Source organism: Pygocentrus nattereri, chromosome 22, assembly GCF_015220715.1.
Source record: "Pygocentrus nattereri isolate fPygNat1 chromosome 22, fPygNat1.pri, whole genome shotgun sequence".
Lineage (NCBI taxonomy): Eukaryota > Metazoa > Chordata > Actinopteri > Characiformes > Serrasalmidae > Pygocentrus > Pygocentrus nattereri.
In genome coordinates, this window is record NC_051232.1 from 25392593 (window position 1) to 25411366 (window position 18774).

Genomic DNA, 18774 nt, shown 5'->3' on the forward strand with positions numbered 1-18774 from the left:
GACATTGGGACCCTGGTTCCCATAGCACTGCTGTGTAGAAATCTGAATCTCTACAATGAACATCTCTGAACATCTTTGGTTACATCATAGTGGCTGAGTTACATTGAGAGTATATAAAAGACTGGTGCAATTCCCCTTTTACATTTAACACATCAAAAAAACTTCTCTTGACTTATGTTAGCTCTACTGTAGCTGGCTGCTCTGTATTATGTGTATGCATTAACTATATGTTCATTTAGTATGTAGAAAGAGACTCATTCATGAAATCACTCATTCCATGTGGAGAGCAACATTAATATTCATGTCCTTAGTGTGTTAAACAAGGAACTATACCACATTACATTATGATAAATGGTGGTTTGGTTAATTGAAACAAGCTGAACATTTACTCTGTAAGTAAATGTAGCGCACACCAGGCTCATTAGCTGAACTATCACTTATTATGGAGGAGATGTGATTAGTATTATTATACTGATGAGCCACAACCTTAAAACCACCTCCTTGTATCTATGCTAATTGTTCATTTTCCATTCCATTGACCATATAGGGGCGCTTTGTAGTTCTAAAATTGCAGACTGAACAGTGACACTGACATGGTGGTGATGTGTTGCGCTCGTCTGAGTAGATCAGACACAGCAGTGCTGCTGGAGTGTTAAACTACTTTGTGTCACTGTTAGGCTGAGGATAGTCCACCAACCAAAAATACCCAGCCAACAGCAACGTGGGACCACTGAAGTGCTAGAGAATGACCAGTGCAAACTGTGCAGCAGCAGATGTGCTACTATGTTTGACTTTACATCTGACAGACCAACAAGATACGGGTGTCTAATCAAGTAGACAGTGGCCAGACACACAGCACAACGAGCACTAACACACCACCGCCACGTCACTGTCACTATAGTGCTGGGAATGATCCACCACCCAGTGGTGCTCTGTGGTGGTCCTGTCCATTAAAGAACAGGGTGATTGGGGGCTGTGCATCTGTATGTAATGTGGAGCTGATAAAATGGACAGTGAGTGTGAAAACAATGGTGTGGTTTTAATGTTATGCCTGATCGGTCTGTATGGAAATGGATAGGAAGGCATGTGAATCAATGATTCTTTTAAACGGACAGTTTGAACGAGTCGGTTCGCTGAGCCGATTCGAACTTTTCTCTCACTAAATGCTCCGGAGCTCCGCCTCCGACCATCATCATCATCATCATCACCGTCACCGTCCTAACAGCACTCGAATGCGAGCGAGAGGTGCACGAGGCAGGGACCCGCGCGCGCGGACTTCCAACGAGGTGCTGCTGCTGCTGACGCTCTCTGAAGGTGAGCAACTGTAACTCCGTGTTTTTCTGTTTAATTTGATTATTTTACGGTTCCGCTCTTTATTTAACACTGTTTTCTTGCAGTGTCTATGTTCAATAATTGCGAATTGAAACATATGTTTTCCTATATATATGTATTTTTTGTATTATTTTGTTTCATTATCTCCCTTAGAAACACGAGGCTGAAGTTGACTTTATATTCACTAGCTTCGTGTTCGGATTTTCCCGTTCCACCTTAAATGGTGCAGCAGTTACGTTCTCGTGCGTGAGGCGTTGCAATAATAACTGCTGCATCATTTAAGGTGGAACGGGGAAATTCGAACAAGACGCTGGTGAATGAGAAACTGACTTCAGCCTCGTCTCAGTAACAGTCTCCCCTTCACTGAGCGGTTTAACCGCTCATTTTCAAATGAAAGCTAACGAGCTCCTGCTGAATGTCAGTAACTCAGCTCGCTCTTCTTCAGCACCACACGAACTGAAGGTGGTTTTCTGTCGCTTTTTTCTTTTTTAACATTTCTGCTGCTTTTTGATACGGGTTCAGACAGGTTGTCATTCAGTTATAGTCATTTTAGGTGTAACTATTCTCAAAAAAAAACTTTAAAAACCGTTTTTTCCGTTTCTTTCAGAGACACGACCTGTCCTCCGCTGACTGTTTGTTTTTAACGTAATCGTTTATTTTTAAACGAACGCTGATGAGCTGCTGCCTGTCTGTGACCGTTAACTTATATTAACGGAGAGAGCGGTTTTGTCAGGACGACAGACACGTACTTTGAACGAATAACTGTAAATATTGTGTTTTCTTATTTGACTGAATTATCGTGAATTTGTTCGGAGTGTCCTTCTGAAACTGTAGGCCGGTTTGAATGCAGGCTAGCGGATTTTCACACACTGAAACGGGCCGTTTAGCTGAAGCAACCGCCGACGGATTCGTGCTTCTGAGGTAAAATCCTTCTCTCCGTGTACAGGACAAAACGGAATGTAATAAATGAGATTTTATCCCATTTTTCGAGTAAGATGCTCCTCAGAAAACTGCTACCGTACTGCAAACTGACTAACTAGGTTAGCTAACCTAACTAAGCTAGGTAGTTAGTTCACTAACTCGCCTCTGTGTGACCTGAGGCTAATGATCAGCAGTACGCCAGAGCCCAGGTTGGTGCTGAAATTGTCCTTTTTTCATTATGTAATAATGTATAATAAGTTTTTGCAGTGTTGAATAGGTGGTATTTTAACACGTCTTGGACTGACATTTCAGCCCAGACTGAACTGGCATCTCATACAGATGAGCCATGAATTAACCAGTAAAATAAGTGGTAACGTGTGTTATTAAATTTAGCACACAGCAACGCCTTAGGCGAGGGCTTTTTTCATGGGCAGTAAGCTGGGTGTGATATGAGTGCTGATTTTGACAGTCTAGCACTCTGTGTGTGCCTGTCTGTAAATGCAATTTTCTTCTCTTTGCTGCAGAGCCCAGTAATGCCTAATGTAAAGCCTAATAATAGCCTGTACTGAACAGTTTCTACAGTAACATGGAAGGGCTGACATGCTTCTGTACCGCTGGAAACCCGGCACCTGTCTGCTTGCCTGCATGCTGATCTCTCGGAAAGGGGGGTTTACTGGAATACTGGAGTCTTAGGCGTTTATGGGTACCACATTGAAACAGTGTACAGGCTTGAGATGGTCATAAACGATGTGGGTGGCTGAATCTGGGATGAGCGGCGTCGGATGCATTTAATCTCCTCGGTCGGGGGCGGTTTTGACATTGCATCGTTTCATTGTGACCTTGAGCGTGCAGACACAGCTGAGCACAGGAGCCAGTCAGCACTGAGAGACTTTCCCGTGGGTCTGCATGGGCAGGCTCTCTCTCCCTCTCTCTCACACACACAAACACACACACGCACAGACTACCTCTCGGTTAATATCATACAGTATGTTTTCATGGCAAGTTGACTGGATTCATATTGTTGACTTTGTGCAGCGTGTGGCAGTAACCCGCCTCCCCCGTTGTTGTTGTTATTATCCAGGCTACTATGAGGAAGCCGCTGGAGTGCTGAAGGACATCTGGATTTGGCTGATTTCCTGCACAGCGGCAGCAGCATGTATAGTATGTGATAAGCCCACCAGGCCTGCCGTGACACAGTCTACTGAGTGTTCCACCATGGGTCAGCAAATGCCATGCATCCGGAGGAAGCTGCGACCCGTTCGAGTGCTCACGCTCCTCCTCGGCCTCTTAGCAATAAGCTTTGTTCCTTTCTCCCTTCGTGCCTTCTTCTCATGGGGCTCGGCCTCCCAGTGGGAGGGGCTACAGGGGCCCACCCCTCACAGGACACTGCTCTCCACTCAGGTGGGTAGCCCCAGCAACCTGTCGGAAGACATGCCTGAGGCCATGCGTTCGTCGGCGCCAGCAGAGGCCAACGAGAGTCAGGGCGAGTATCCTGAGGACCTGTTCACACTGGAAGAGCGGCGTCGGGGTGCTGTGGTGCTGCACATGATAGGCATGCTCTACATGTTCATTGCGCTGGCCATCGTTTGCGACGAGTTTTTTGTCCCTGCCCTAACTGTCATCACTGAGAAGCTAGCCATCTCTGATGATGTGGCTGGGGCCACCTTCATGGCTGCTGGAGGCTCTGCCCCTGAGCTTTTCACCTCGGTGATAGGCGTTTTCATCTCTCACAGCAACGTGGGAATCGGCACCATTGTAGGCTCAGCTGTCTTCAACATTCTCTTTGTGATTGGGATGTGTGCTGTCTTCTCCAAGGAGATCCTTAATCTGACGTGGTGGCCCCTCTTCCGGGACGTGTCCTTCTACATCCTGGATCTGATCATGCTCATCATCTTCTTCCTGGACAACTACATCAGCTACTGGGAGAGCATTGGGCTGCTTCTGGCCTATGCCGCCTACGTGCTCTTCATGAAGTATAATAGCAAAGTGGAGATGCTTGTCAAGGGCCTGATGAATCGCAACCAGGTGGTGGAGGTGGTGGAAGCCCAGCCCAAGGTGAGCAAGAAGCACTTGCAATTCTTTATGCCTCCTTGACCCTTAACCTTCATTATGTCCTTTTCTCTCCTCTCCCACCTTTCTAGTCGTGGTTCACTTGCTCCCTTTTGTATCTATATGTGTTACTGAGCAACATATTCTCTATACTGATAGTGATGTCATACAGCAATACTGATATTTAGTTTTACTATTGGTATATAATGAGCATTTATATCTAATATTTTATTAAAAAAAGAAAAATAGCCCTGTGCCTTGTTGCCCTCCAAAAAATTAGATTAAACAGTTCAACCAAAAACAAGCTATGATAGGGTTGTAAGACATTGTTTTACCATAGAGTACCACTACCAAGCGTTACTTTGATGTAGTAGAATGATAGACCTCTAGGCTGACACGTGAAAAACGATCAAATGGTAGGATGACTCTATCATAGTAGTATTGCTCTGGTGTGGATTTTCACCCGTCATTTATCATGTGCTACATTTTCAATGACACAAGTTGCACACCAAAGAGTCAACCCCTCTATGTTGCCTGGCAACAGGTAGCGGTTTGATTAGTGGGTTAGATGGCACTACTCGCAATCACACACGCACATATACACTCATCACTTTTACCTTATATGGTGTGGTGCACAGATAAAATACTCTGTTCCTGTGTTTGTTTTGAACAGGATACGTGTGCCATTAGTACGTTTAATGTTTAATTGCAGCTCTAGAAGTCATACCTGTTCAGTGTAGTATGAGCTCAGCATTTGGTCTCTTATTCAGCCACAAGAGGCCATTTAGTCTGACTCCTCAGAAGTAGACCTTTGATCTTGGATGAGATTCTGCATAATCATGTCCTAATTATATGATTAAATGGACAGAGGGAACTGACCCATGATAAGCCCTGAAGTGGTACATACATCTGTACCTAGGAACCCACCAACTTGTTTGACTTAAATACAAGTCAAATAAGCTCCTAAATATGACCCGATGTAACTCTCTTGCAGCCACTCAGTACTCAACACACTATACCTCACCAAATCTTGCTTATCCTACGTGACTCTATAGTTCAGCTAAATGTGTCTCAGCAGTGGGTATTTGTGCTGCTTGCAGTGATTCACATAACATGTAGGAGGCCTGGCAAGAGGACGGATTGTTCTGATATAAATACAGCTGATGTATCTCAACAGCTTTGCTTTGTTGTCCACAAAACAGACTGGCAATGGGCAGTGAATGTTTGTACATTATCTGTTCAGGTACAGTGGTATGCATGTGTATGTTTGTGTGTATGTGGCAGTTCAGCTTTGCTGACTGTGTTTTGCAGCTGTGTTTGAGAGAGTTAATGTGAGTGGATCAGTTGTATGTTGTATATATGGTAGAGAGGGCACAAGAATACATGATAAAGTATTCTAGATACATGAGGACAAGAATGTGGTATAACCATATACTCTTGTCCAATGTCTGATGTAGGTATGTGGTAGTATGCATGTGAGAATAATGTTGTAGGGTAACTTAGGGGGAACAAGCCCCTGAGTAATATGTCCAGCTATTTAAATTTCTGTCTTTACCAAATGATAGGCTAAAATCTAATCTCGACATGTTTACTGAACAACTATGGTCTATTTTGTGTCTGTGATCTGAAGTGTCATACTGATCCCCCACATTCCTAGGATGTATTCCTCTGGATGGTTTGAGGTCAGTTAATCTTTATTATAATAATAAACAATAAAAGAAAACAAAAGTTAAAAATAATGGTAATGTCTCTGCATACATTTAAATGCAATTTAATTAGAATAAATATTTCATAAATTAAATAACAAAACTAACATTGCGAGTGTTTCTGTATGTTACTGTTATTGTTTTTTGAGAACTCATTATTAAGACATAAATTGATAGATACCTCTGTTTTATTTTAAAATATAATGCCTTAAGTGTATTTTAATATTCATGCAAGATTCACAAAAGGGGGCTTCTTATCCCAGGTAGGGGTGTAAGACAGTTGGTAAAGTGGCCCTTTTTAAAGATTTTCTTTTTTGTGCTATTAAAATACAACTGTTGTTCCAGTTTATTTTCCCTAACTGTGTGTAGGTTTATGCATCATCTTCCTGTGCATGCTAAACACAAAGGTTTAGCTTTATGGTAAATGAACATTGGGCCTCTTTTGCCAGTATCCAAGTTTTTTCTTAAATATGTTCTTGAGAAAGGTCCTAAGATTGTGTGTAGATTCTGTTGGTGAATGTATTCGTGAAAACTGCATAAGTGGGTTTTAAGAAGAAATTTGTTCTTAAGAACGATTGGTGAATGATGCCTATTGTTCATAAGAGGGATGTTTTCTAAGCTCTTCAAAATTAAACGATACAAGGTACCTTTTAAAACTTACGAAACCAAAGACAATGATTCATAGTTTTCTTTTATCTTCCATAAGTCTTGCCTTTATTGTGCACATGATATTTCATATTCCTATCCACACAGGGTTTTCAGGTAGTGAGAAACCCTGCTGGTGTTTCCACCTTTTGCTACTTAGTGCAGTAACAGTATCCATAACATGGTGAAATCCAAGTCTCTCTTCACTTTTAATGCCACACATTTCCCATCCTTGGAGTGTTCTGTGCTTTGGCAGTTACAGCAGACACAGTCTGATAACCACAGTCTGACCATCAGATCCAAATGAGCAGAAGTGGCAGACTTGCATATCCAGAAAGAGTGAGAGACAGAGTGAAAGGGAAATTCCATTTCCATTTCCAAAACGATCCATTCTAAAGAAATTTGCTGAGTCAGAATTGTTCACAGTGGTGGAACCAGACATCTTCAGCATTTATTGCAGGAGTGTCCAAACTTATCCACAAAGGGCCGGTGTGGCTGCAAGTTTTCATTCCAGTCAAGCAGAAGCACACCTAATTCAACTTGGTTAATCAATCGCTCAGAATTCAAAACAGCTGGCCATGTGCAGTCCTGCTTTATTGGGATTAAAACTTGCAGCCACATCGGCCCTTTGCAGATAAGATTTGACACCCATGGTTTTATGCTTCTGTAAGATACTTCACAGAAAATTATTGCCTCAAATGAAAGCAAATACACTGCAAAAAGTAAAAGTTTGAGCAGTTTTTGGCTTAAACATTTTTTATGTGGTGGTGACGTACATGCAGGGCATTATAAGGCACGATGTACCCGACTGGAGGTCATACTACTGTAGATAGATGTGTAGGTTCACTGCTTATTTGGGTAGTATTTTATATAATGACTTTGTTTTCATTTGCAATTGTAAAAAACAGTGCATTTCCCCTTTAAAACTCTTATGTTGTATATGAAGCGGTCTGGACTTCTTTCACAGCTGATGTTTGCCTAGCTTTTACAAGCAATATTATATAATTTTGTAGAAAATGACCAAGCAGAGACATTGTGCCGAACAGCGGTTTATCTGTCATGCAGCTGTCTATTCAGTGAACTCTGTGAACAAGACAGATATGACATTGCTAGTTGAGGGGACAATGAGAGGGCTTTGAGGCACCAGCAGCCATAAGTGTATAGTGGACAGTTAACATGTCAGCTTGAAATAATACCAAGTGACAGAACAGTATGAAAGAATATGATTTTTTTTTTTATGTTAAAGCTGGGGCAAAAGTAATGTCCGAGAGTTAAGATAAGATTATTATGATTTTGTTTTAAAGATTTAGATATTGAGAGATTTTATATTTTATGCTAACCAAGATGTTGGAACGAGTGTGTGTACTGAGGAAGTAAGTGGTTTTCTAGATTTCTAGGAAGCAAGAAGCATCTTATATTTTAACGTGATTAAGAGTCTATCCTTGTTCTTGCTGTAGACAGCGTTTTGCTGTAGACAGAACATTAGGAGAGATATAGAGCTTGAACTTCAGATAAAGAGAGTTGAGAATGTTTGCCTCTAGAGAAGAGGCAATGATCAGTCCTGACGTAATCAGATGCAGCTTCCCCTGCATCAGCTGCTAGTGGGTCTGATATTCTCTAGTGTGGCATCATGTGCATGCCTGTAGCACATTTCCAGAATAGATTCTGTTTCCAGTGTGAAAAGATGTGCATGTTTGTGTGCAATGATAGGAAAATACATTATGCTGACGTTCTTGTTTTTGTTTGTTTGATTTTTGTAAAGCTAAAAGGGAAGTTTCCTTTTGGTTTCTGAGGTTAAGGGATAGATGTAGGGATAGTGCTATTTAGCTGTGATAATGCCTTGCTTAGTGCTGCGATAGACATTATGAAGAGTGTGTGAGTGTGCGGAGATAGAATGATATCAGGCACTGGCACTGTATAGAGATTGTGCCAGATCATGAGAAGGATCCTCCTTGGTGAGATTTTATGTCGTTGCTCTGATTATCCCAATGGATTTAGGATGCTTTGTGACATGAGATGGAAATGAGTTTTGGAGATATGATCTGTTAAAGCTGTACTGTAAAGCTTTAACTAAATCAGGATTTATTCTAAGTACATAAAGAAATTTAATCATAGGCCATGCAAAGGAGAGGCACACAGAAAGAGGAGGCCCTAGGTGTGCTCTTCTGGCTAAATGTATGAATTGTCAGGGCAACACTTCCATGAGCCTTCATAATGCCATCATAAAGTGTAAAAAAATAAATAAAAATCAGAATGACATAATGGTACGGGTGCAAGGGCACACATTTTATAGCAAGATGTCAATGTTCATCTGTCTTTACAAGAGAAGGAAAAAACACATTCTACTTTCAATGTAACCAGACTCTTTTCAAAGTAATTTTGGGCCATATTTTGCGCTGCATATATCATGAAATTTACACACAATGTAAAAGACAACTGGTACATTCAAATTATGTCAAAAACTGAAAAGCGGCAAAATTGAGATACAAGGTTTTGTTCTGACAGCAGCGATATTAAAATACTTTACAAACAAACTCATTGTCTTTTTGGCTCAACCCAAGCCCAGCACTGTTGGAACATAATGTTCAAATTCAGTGTGAGCAGTGTACCCCAACCTCTACTCCAAAAATTATGACATATTATGCTGATTTTGGCAGATGTCAGCAAGGCATAGATTACCATGGTAATTATATATGAATTTAACAGCATAAAAGTGAATGAATGTTTACTGAACAAGCATATTAATGTTTTTACTAAAAAAAACATTACTTATGCAGGAATATTCTTCAATACTTCAAATGAAAAAGATGTTTTGCTGTTTTTGTCCAAAACTATGCAGGGGTTTCAGATTGTAAGGTGTGCTGTGCTGCTGAATGAATCTCCTAATCACTGCAATGTTTATTCTGACACCTCCCCTGACTGCGATTGGTCCACATAGTGTCACAGGGTCGCCTGCATCACAGCACAGAATCTCTAGCTGTGTTGATAGTGACATGTACACAATGTGTTCAGCATTGGTTTGATATCATTCAGGTCTTTTGTTGTTTGAAGTATATTGCTGGCTTTACAGAAAGCTAAGGGTTTTCCTCATTGTTCCATCATGTTCATGAAAGAAGCTGTTTAAAATAAGATGCAGAAGGCTGAGCAGCTTAAATGACCTTGACAGAAAAAGAGAGAGGGACAGACAGAGAAGGAAAGAGTGAGAACATGTAAGCCAACGTTGTTGCACATATATACATATATAACTGAAAGACGTCCTGCTTATTTTGTTGGTTATTCAGGTGTTTTGTGTGTGTGTGTGTGTGTATCTGTAGCCTCCTGTTCACTCGCAGCTCAGGAAGCCTGATGTGACTCAGTAAGTGTGTTTGATTACTGCCAGTGTAATCGAGTCCAGAGTGCAGTGATTCAGTATAGTGTTAAGTCTGCCGTAATTGTCCATCAGCTATCTATTCCTTTTCTGTTTTCTTTTCTTATGAAGTATTTCTATTTTTCATCATCAGACATATAAGAGTGACCAGATTGAGCCTCTGGTACTTCTGCTGCTTCATCAAAACACATGTATATGTGTCTGAGCTGCACATGCTATATCTAGCCGTTCTGCCCGCAAAGAAGAATCTTGACTCTCATAATCTGTAGTAGTCTAGAAATCTAGTGATTTATCCCAGTGGATTTCAGGACCCCTCCATTCACCTGTGCACTTCACATTGTACAAAGTAGTAGAGTACAAATACTGAACAGAGGCCCTTTGTTTGCTAAATAACAAATATGCTCCTCGGTTCATAAACAATTCATTAGGAAATAATAATTACAATAATTTGGCACTGTGTGCTGTCATGTTTAGAGATACCAGCGATACCAGTTTTCCTTTCTGCTATCCATACTGCTACTAAAATCTTGAGTATCAGATTATACTGATTTTTTCCAGTTTGAAAATTAGCTAGAAAAAACATAGTCAGTGATAAAAAACATTTTTTGATCTGTAAACAGTGCAAATATGTGTAAAATTAGACTATTTAAAATTCATGATTTCTAAATTGTAATTGTAACTGGCGACCTGTCCAGGGTGTTTCCTGCCTTCCGCCCGAAGACTGCTGGGATAGGCTCCAGCACCCCCTTGCGACCCTGACGGAGAAGCGGCTTAGAAAATGGATGGATGGATGGATGTAATGTTGTTTGAGAGAGAGAGAAAGAGAGGTGAGATTATGCATGCTGAGATTCAAACAAAGAGAGGTGTGTGATGTGCTTACGACTGGTGACTACCACCTATCACAAGACTCCGTATAGCCATAGCAAAGCTTACTTGAACATGGCCTAGAAGAGTGTTTTTCATTCTCAGTCTTGTACTTGTGTTTCTGCAGTAACACATTTCATCAACTCATCGTTGGTTCATTGGTTCACCATATATAATATACATATACATTGTTTATATGCATATATTATACTGTCTAAGTAGATGACTTTAAAGCAAATTAGGTGGTATCCAATTAATATAATGACCATAGGTTGTACTGCCTTGTTGGGATGGGTGAGTATAGTTCATATTGCTCTAATGTTTAGGAGTGTAGGTTTTACTTCCACAGTAACAGGGTAGATACAGATTCAACATTAAGTTGAGATACAAATTATTTTACATTCAAATAAAAATACAGAATTTGTTCTATAACAATTACATTTATTTCAGAGCCAGTGAGAAGCTTTAATGAGCTCTAATGGTTAATAAGCTTTTAGTTAAAGCCTGTCACCGTGGTAACCTAAGATGGTGTGTGTGTGTGTGTGTGTGTGTGTGTGTGTGTGTGTGCACGCGCGTGTGTGTGCGCGCGTGTGTGCGCGCGTGTGTGTGCGTGCACGCGCAGCTGTGTGAATGCACTTTTGCATATGTGTGGAGTAGAATTACAGTTACCCCAAATCATTATGTCAATGCTTGAGCTCATTTCCATCATAAAAAGATCTGAATGATAAATGTAAATGTGAGATTTGAGCTACAGAATCTAGTTGGGTTTTCTAAGCTCCACACTAAAGAATCTCCTCAGTTAGATCTCTAAATATTCGCTGTTCCTGGAAGTCAGAGGCAAGCCGAGTATGTTATGTGTGTTGAGTTTGTAGTTCCCTGCTTATTCAACATTTCTTCTCAAATCAAGTTTGTTAATAAAGAGTTTTTCCACCCTTAGCTGCACTACATTTCTGGGAAGGCTTTATACAAGATGTTGGAACATTTGCTGTGAAGCTTTGATTGCGTTGCCAAGTACTGAGGTTGGATGATTAGTTCTGAATCACAAAGCTGCTCCACCTCAACCCGAAGGCATTCAGTGGTGCTCCATTACTACAGAGAATGCGGTTCCGCTGCTTCACAGTGCAGTGCTGGGGGCTTTATTCGCCTCCAGCAGATGCTCATGTCTGACTGCTGCTGAATGTCCCTTTCAGTTGGCAATGCATTTTTATGGGGATTTAACAAGCTGTGTGTCTGCAATTGAATACATTGAGTGCAGTTGGTGCACTTAAAGTAGATGAATGTACCAATAAGAAATACTAATAAAAAGAGAGGATACTTCTGGACATATAGTGTAGCAATTAGTGATGACACTGTGTTCACCAAACACAGTGTAGTATGGTTGGATGCACACTTACCTACACTATATATGTCTAGACACTATAATCCATCTCTTGGGTGGGTGTGTGTGTTTGTGTTTGTAAGAAAATCCATCTTGTCTCGATTTGATTCCAGGCAAGGTCACCTGTGACAACTGGCTAAAGGTGAGGCCAGTAGAGGGAGGAATAAAGAGAGAGTGAGAGAGAGAGAGAGAGAGAGAGAGAGAGAGAGAGAAATTTGAGGCCAATCGATGTGAGCTATTTTAAAAGATGAGGGAATTAGCTAATGTAGTAGGCACTGTACAGGCACGGCAATACACCAAGGACATGGTTTTCTTTCTTTTGCTTACTTTTGCTAATATTATCTGTTGTGTGTGTGTGTGTGTGTGTGTGTGTGTGTGTGTATACACACAGGCCACCAAGCCAATGAATCTTGTGGCCTTGAAAAATAAAGGTTGTACAAAAAATAGTACATTATAGTAAATAATTTTATTTAGACATAGCAAGCAAGCTTCAGCACCAGAAACAGGTCTTACTTTGAAAAAGGAAATTTTTATTGAGCAGTTTACATGAATGAAACGTTTACGTGTAGTGTTTGTGGTTTGACAATGTGGTTCGCTCTTAAGATCTAGATTCTGTCAGCAGGTATTATTCTTCTGTAGTGATGGCCTTGTGTTTGTAACACTTATTTAACACCTAATTTTATTTGACCTTATTTTATAAAGTGTCAGTAGTAAAAGTCAGCCAATGGGACAGTGTCACATTAGCCATCACAGAGGTTATTGTAATCAATTCTGTTCACAAGTCTCTGTTTCAAGTGCAGTTCATATTTTTGAGGACATTCAATTATAGCTCATTCAGCCAATCAAAATACTCCAACAAGATGAAATACTTGACAAGCGTGCCCTTCGTGTGCATCACTTGCAGCAGATTTACCGTTAGTATTAATATTTATTTAATCTCTCTGCTTTTACAGAACAAATAAGACAACTAATGGTGTGGCAGGCAAACTAGTGATCCACTGATCTATTGAATAGTGAAGAAAAGACTTAATATTTAAGATAAAACAACATGAGATATAATAGTGTTATAAATAAGTGAGGACACTTTGAGAACACCTCATTCAGTCAACAAAACAGTAATACATTAGAGAGATTTATAAAGAGAATGTAGAGATTGTGCCATCTTGATCTGAGATGTTTCCCTCCACTTCAAAGGTTTTTTTACTCCGTAATTTCCGTAATGGCTTGCTTTCTCGTTCAACTCATGAATGAGCAATTCAGCAATGAGCAGTATGATTGGCTGTTGTCCCGTCTTGATGGTAATCCTGTAAACTTATCGATTTTTTATAATGAAAAAACAAAGTTGATTAAGATTGCTCTGAGCATATCATTATTATAAAATTTATATAAAAATTAAGATTGTTTTGCACTGCTTGAAACCATTATTTGCTGTACATGACTATGGACATTCAGGCATTAACACTCGTCCAGCATGAGCGCAACTATGTTTTGCCATTTTAATTTAGTGTTGTTGTTTTTTTTTCATTGACTTTGTAAAATGGGCTGGAGAGACAATGTATTGTAATACCCATGTACATCACTGCCTGGTTTCAGTGCACAGTGTGGTATGATTTAGCAGAGCTGCTGTTGCAGTGTGTTTGCTTAGTACTTGGGTGTGCAATGTGTTGAAACAGCCTTGTTGATAACAGTTATACTAGCAACTACTTAATTCTAGGTAGGTTACTCATGATATTAGAAAAAGTATCTGCAAATACCAAAAAACTTTACTCATTCTCTGAGACAAAAATGGCATTGATGCATCCCTACATGTGGCCATGTCCACCCCTGCTCTGGAACAGCTTGGTAAATAATTGGGAATTTCCATTTTACTCCAGCATATGTTATATGGATTGAAGCAATGATGCTGAAGTTAAAATGTGCTTATTCACTGAATTATATAGTAATCACCACTTATTTCAGGGGACCAAAAGTAATTGGGCAGTTGGCTGCCAAGTTGTCTCTTGGTCAATTTTGTTGGAGCACAAGAGAGCTGATGCAAGGTCTAAAATTGATTCTGCTTGTGGCAGTGCTGTTGACTGTCAACTGAATTGGACCACAGAAGTGTTGGTATCAGGAAAGCAGACCATGATGAAGCTGAAAATCAGAATAAAGCAGAGCAAAGCAATAGTAGATAACTAAAGAATACTTTATGTACTTAAGAATTATAAACAGGAATTTAATTAGATTTGATCAAGACCTTTGCACAGTAGCATGCATAATACAATAAGGTTGTTATATATTACAATATTGGTGTGTGTTTAAAATAAGAAGTAGATTCTAAACTTTTACACTCCATATTTGTATCATGTTATACTAATAGCCTACTTAACTATACTCATCCAAGTATGAGAGTGCTTTAATCGTCTCAGTCATGTAAATGCCAGTGTAAGTAATGCTGTATTTCATGCAATATTTTAAATACTTTGACCAGTGAAGCTAAAGTTCAGCGATACCTTTAATCCACATCATAACAGTATATTTTGTATGTATGATTTAATATTTACATTTCCTAAATGTCACTACTTTGTAATCTCTCTAAAACTATTAATTAAAAACACTGATTGGCCTGAGCAGAAAATACAAATGTAAGAAAAGAATTTCTCATGATCAGTGACTGTCCCAGTGGATACCGTTTCTGTAAAATCTGTTTTAAGATAAGCTATGTTAGGCAGCAGAATCTACACTATTTTTATAAGCAAACACTGAATGTGTCATTGTTAATGAAATCGGCTAGGTAGAGGCTATACCTTAAGAACAGACATCATCTTGGTCACTGGTGAGTTAATTTGATATTTTCTCGTGAAAAGAAACACCGTATTGCAGTAGCCAGCTAGCTAGAGTGGGCAGTCTGAGCCTGGAGTTACACGATTAAAGAAATCTGGGGATGTTCGCTGTGGGCCCCTCTGCACCGCAGGCCCCAGTGTGACTACCCCTTCAGTTGTTGTGCCACTGGATGTGTCAAACTATTCTAACATGAGAAATATGCATCAAGTTTAGCACAAGATGTATAGCATTAGTAAATGTCAAGACTAGAACGCTAAATAGAGTGACAGAAGAAGGACAGTATAGAGAAAAAAGGCACTGCTCATGATGCATAGCATACCACCTAATGTGAGAAATGTTAGCATAATGTGTGTGGCTTCCAATGGAATTATCTGATTTTTATTGGTGATAAGGGTTGGGAGGGTTACTTAAAAATGTGTTCTGTTACAGATTACAGATTACCTGTTAAAAAAGTATTTGTAACCTAATCCAAGGGTTTACTATTGTAATGTAATCTGAATACTTTGTTACTTTTGGATTGCTCATCTTTAATTAAAGATGTATGATAAAATTACAAAAAGAGAAAAATAATTACACACATGCCAAACGCAAAAACTACCTTGTTTTATGATATAGAATGACCGATTGTAGGTGATGTAAATATTGTGCTTCACAGAAAGGATCACTGATCTCACGGCCAAATCTAATTTAAGCAATATGTGGAAATATTTAAAACATAAAGGGGATAAAATTGTGTAACAAAATTATTTGTTTGAGTTAAGACATGTGTACTCAAATCTTGAATTTTTGCTCCCCTGGAAGAAAATAGAGTGATTTTTAACATAAAAAATTCAAAATCTGAGCACTGAGACTAAAAGCTCTTAGACTAAACACAGGGGAACAGGTGATCAGTGTAGAATGATTCAATACATTGGGTCAAATGCAGAACAGTTAAAACTATACTGCTGTTCTGGGACTTTTCTTTATTTGCCTTATTTGTTACAAATCTGTTGGTTATAATGTCAAAGACAAAAGATCAATGTGATAGAAATTTTTATTATGGGACCCCTCATCAACAGTAATCAAACAATGATCAACACTAATTATAAGTGGGGGTCATTTTAAAAAAAGACTGCTGTTCTGTCTGCTGAAAGGCTGTTATGAGATTGTATATCGGTATGTTGTGCTTGATAATCATAAATTGTAGATCCTCCCTAATCAGCTCAGCGGTTTCAGCAGTTCAACAGAGATCAAAGTATGCTATGAGTTTAATAAGGTATTTATTTCACACAAAAGCTATCAGCTTAAGCCTTGGGTACACTACATGACTAAGTCTTAAAAGTATAAAAAGACTGTACATCTCACACAATCCAGCTCGTTTTTGCAAATTTTTTGGGTGACTGAAATATTGGGGATCACATATTGAACCATTAGGGATTACACACTACACAACTTTTTAGCTTCTGAAGAACCAAACAGAGCTCACTTAACTTTCACGAACTCACACGTTCTCTCATTACTGGGAGACAAAAATAAACAAAACATGGAGCTGCTCACTACTACTGCTGTTTCCCTGTCATTTGTGCTGACAGTAAAGAAGCAGAAGGTAGTTATGTTTAAGTGAGACTAATGGATTTAAATGTGATCAGTGTGGTATTTTATTAGAGTTTTAAACATCCACATCTGTGTGACTGTTTGCCATTTTTTTGTTTACTTGCTGCATTTTTTCTTTTGCACTCTCAGTGTTCATTGGCTGTTGGCGGAGTCCGTTCAGATTGAGTTACTGACTAGTTTGAACTAGATCATGCTCAGAGTTGGGCTAAAAAATCAAAAATGTTTGATAAACTCTGACTGGTCTGAATCGGAAGGCAAAAATCTGAGTCTGTGCTCCTCACACACTACTCGATTCTCTCTCCAACTGTCGACTCCAACTGACTCAAAAATCTACAGACTAGAGTCAACCATCGCAGACTTGGCCAGACTGAGAACTGGGGCTAAAATTGAGGGGAAATACATGTAGTGTAACTTCAGCTTTAGTCACAAATAATAATCATTTACGCATATTAACATTGTATTACACACCTAATATGTAAATACACACCATTAGAAAAAATTTGAAGGAAAAAAATCATACACATGAAAACGAAACTAACTTTGCCACTCTCAAGACTGTGCTTTCTTATCACGTTTCAGAATGTTAGTTAAAGTCTGGCAGGTTAAGATTAACCTTGTTTGATTCATATCCAATGAAACTGTATAATTTTAAGTAGCAACAAACAAGAATAAAGTTTACTGTAGTCTGATGCACTAGAGTCTGGCAATGTGGAAATCCAGAGATTCATATATTTTCAGCAGATATGCAACACTGCATATTTTGGTCCTGGCAATAACAATAAAATACTTACTAATTTATATTTCTATAGATTGGATGAACAAAAACCCATCAACTGCTGCTAGGTGGGGGATTTTTCAGAAATCTCTCCTGGCAGCAGAAACACCGTCTCCATTCCCCCAAATAAAAACTCTTTAAATCCACACAACTCATGTAACATTGTTATGAAATTGAATGCAAAAGAGTTTGCATGTAAAAGTAATTCTGCTGGTAATCACCCTGTTTTGATAATGTACCTGTAATCTGATTAAGATACCCTTATTAGTCCCACAATGGGGAAATTTCACCTCTGCATTTAACCCATCCATGAAATGAAACACCACATACACTCTACTGAGCACACACACACACACACTAGTGAGCACACTTGCCCAGAGCGGTGGGCAGCCCAGTCCGTAGCACCAAGGGAGCAGTTGGGGGTTAGGTGTCTTGCTCAAGAACACCTCAGTCATATGCTGTTGGCTCTGGGGATCGAACCGGCAACCTTCCGATCACAAGTCTGGTTCCCTAACCTCCAGCCCACAACTGCCCCATTACTGGCTTTTTTCTGCAACTGAAGCACATTACATTTACTTCTCGTATCCTGACTGAGTAACATTGTTACATATATTCTGTTACTACCCAACCCTGCTGGTGATGTGTCTATCATCTGTCCTTGTCCTTGTTTCTTTTTATTGTCTCTCTTCGGCACATAATGTTTGTATATTACAATTCTTATTAATTTATTCTTAAATTCTTTTCTCAGAATGTTCTGGCTGCAGTCTGCTTCTTCTGCCAATAAATGTTAAGTCAGTGGAATGTCAGTAATGCTGAAGTGTGCTTCAACAGAACTGCAGCAGCAACAGAAATGCAAGATAAAGACATCTAATCAATACACATTAAGAGCGAAAACAACGTATTTGCTTTGGAAGGTTTCTTTTTGGTAGCTGCCAAATAAATCCTAAGCATGAAAAATCTATCTGTTGAAATGTGAGTGTAAGAACTTGCAAAATATGCTAAACAAGACAATTTTATTCAAGGTTCAGTTCATTTTTTGTCACTTGTGGTTTCCTGAATTAGGGAGGCTGTGATTGCTTAAGCTGAAATTCAGCACCTTATTATGATCAGTATGATCTTCAGCTAATAAAACAAATATATAAGCAAATAGAAATGGCCTGATAAAAATCAAACCTGCTAATTCAACTATAAAGAAAGTGGAATAATAAAAAAAAGATCATGATCAGTGCATCCCAAATATTAATTGTTTCCTTTCAGTCAAAGTGGCAAAAAATACATCAATCTCTAGTTTCTTATGTACTGCTTGAATACATTTTCTCTG

The 18774-nt window shown here is 39.3% G+C and overlaps 1 protein-coding gene across 5 annotated transcripts in view; it reads left to right on the forward strand.

Annotated features, from left to right (window-relative positions):
• Positions 1-1205: 1205 nt before the first annotated feature.
• Positions 1206-18774, forward strand: part of LOC108427441 (sodium/potassium/calcium exchanger 2) — a 48171-nt gene continuing 30602 nt past the window's right edge. For all 5 annotated transcript variants that reach the window (XM_017697563.2, XM_017697565.2, XM_017697566.2 and 2 more), the window contains exons 1-2: positions 1206-1314; positions 3335-4308. In XM_017697563.2, coding sequence (XP_017553052.2) covers positions 1233-1314; positions 3335-4308 — 1056 coding nt within the window. In that variant the 5' untranslated portion in view covers positions 1206-1232. The remainder of the gene's footprint in view (positions 1315-3334; positions 4309-18774) is intronic.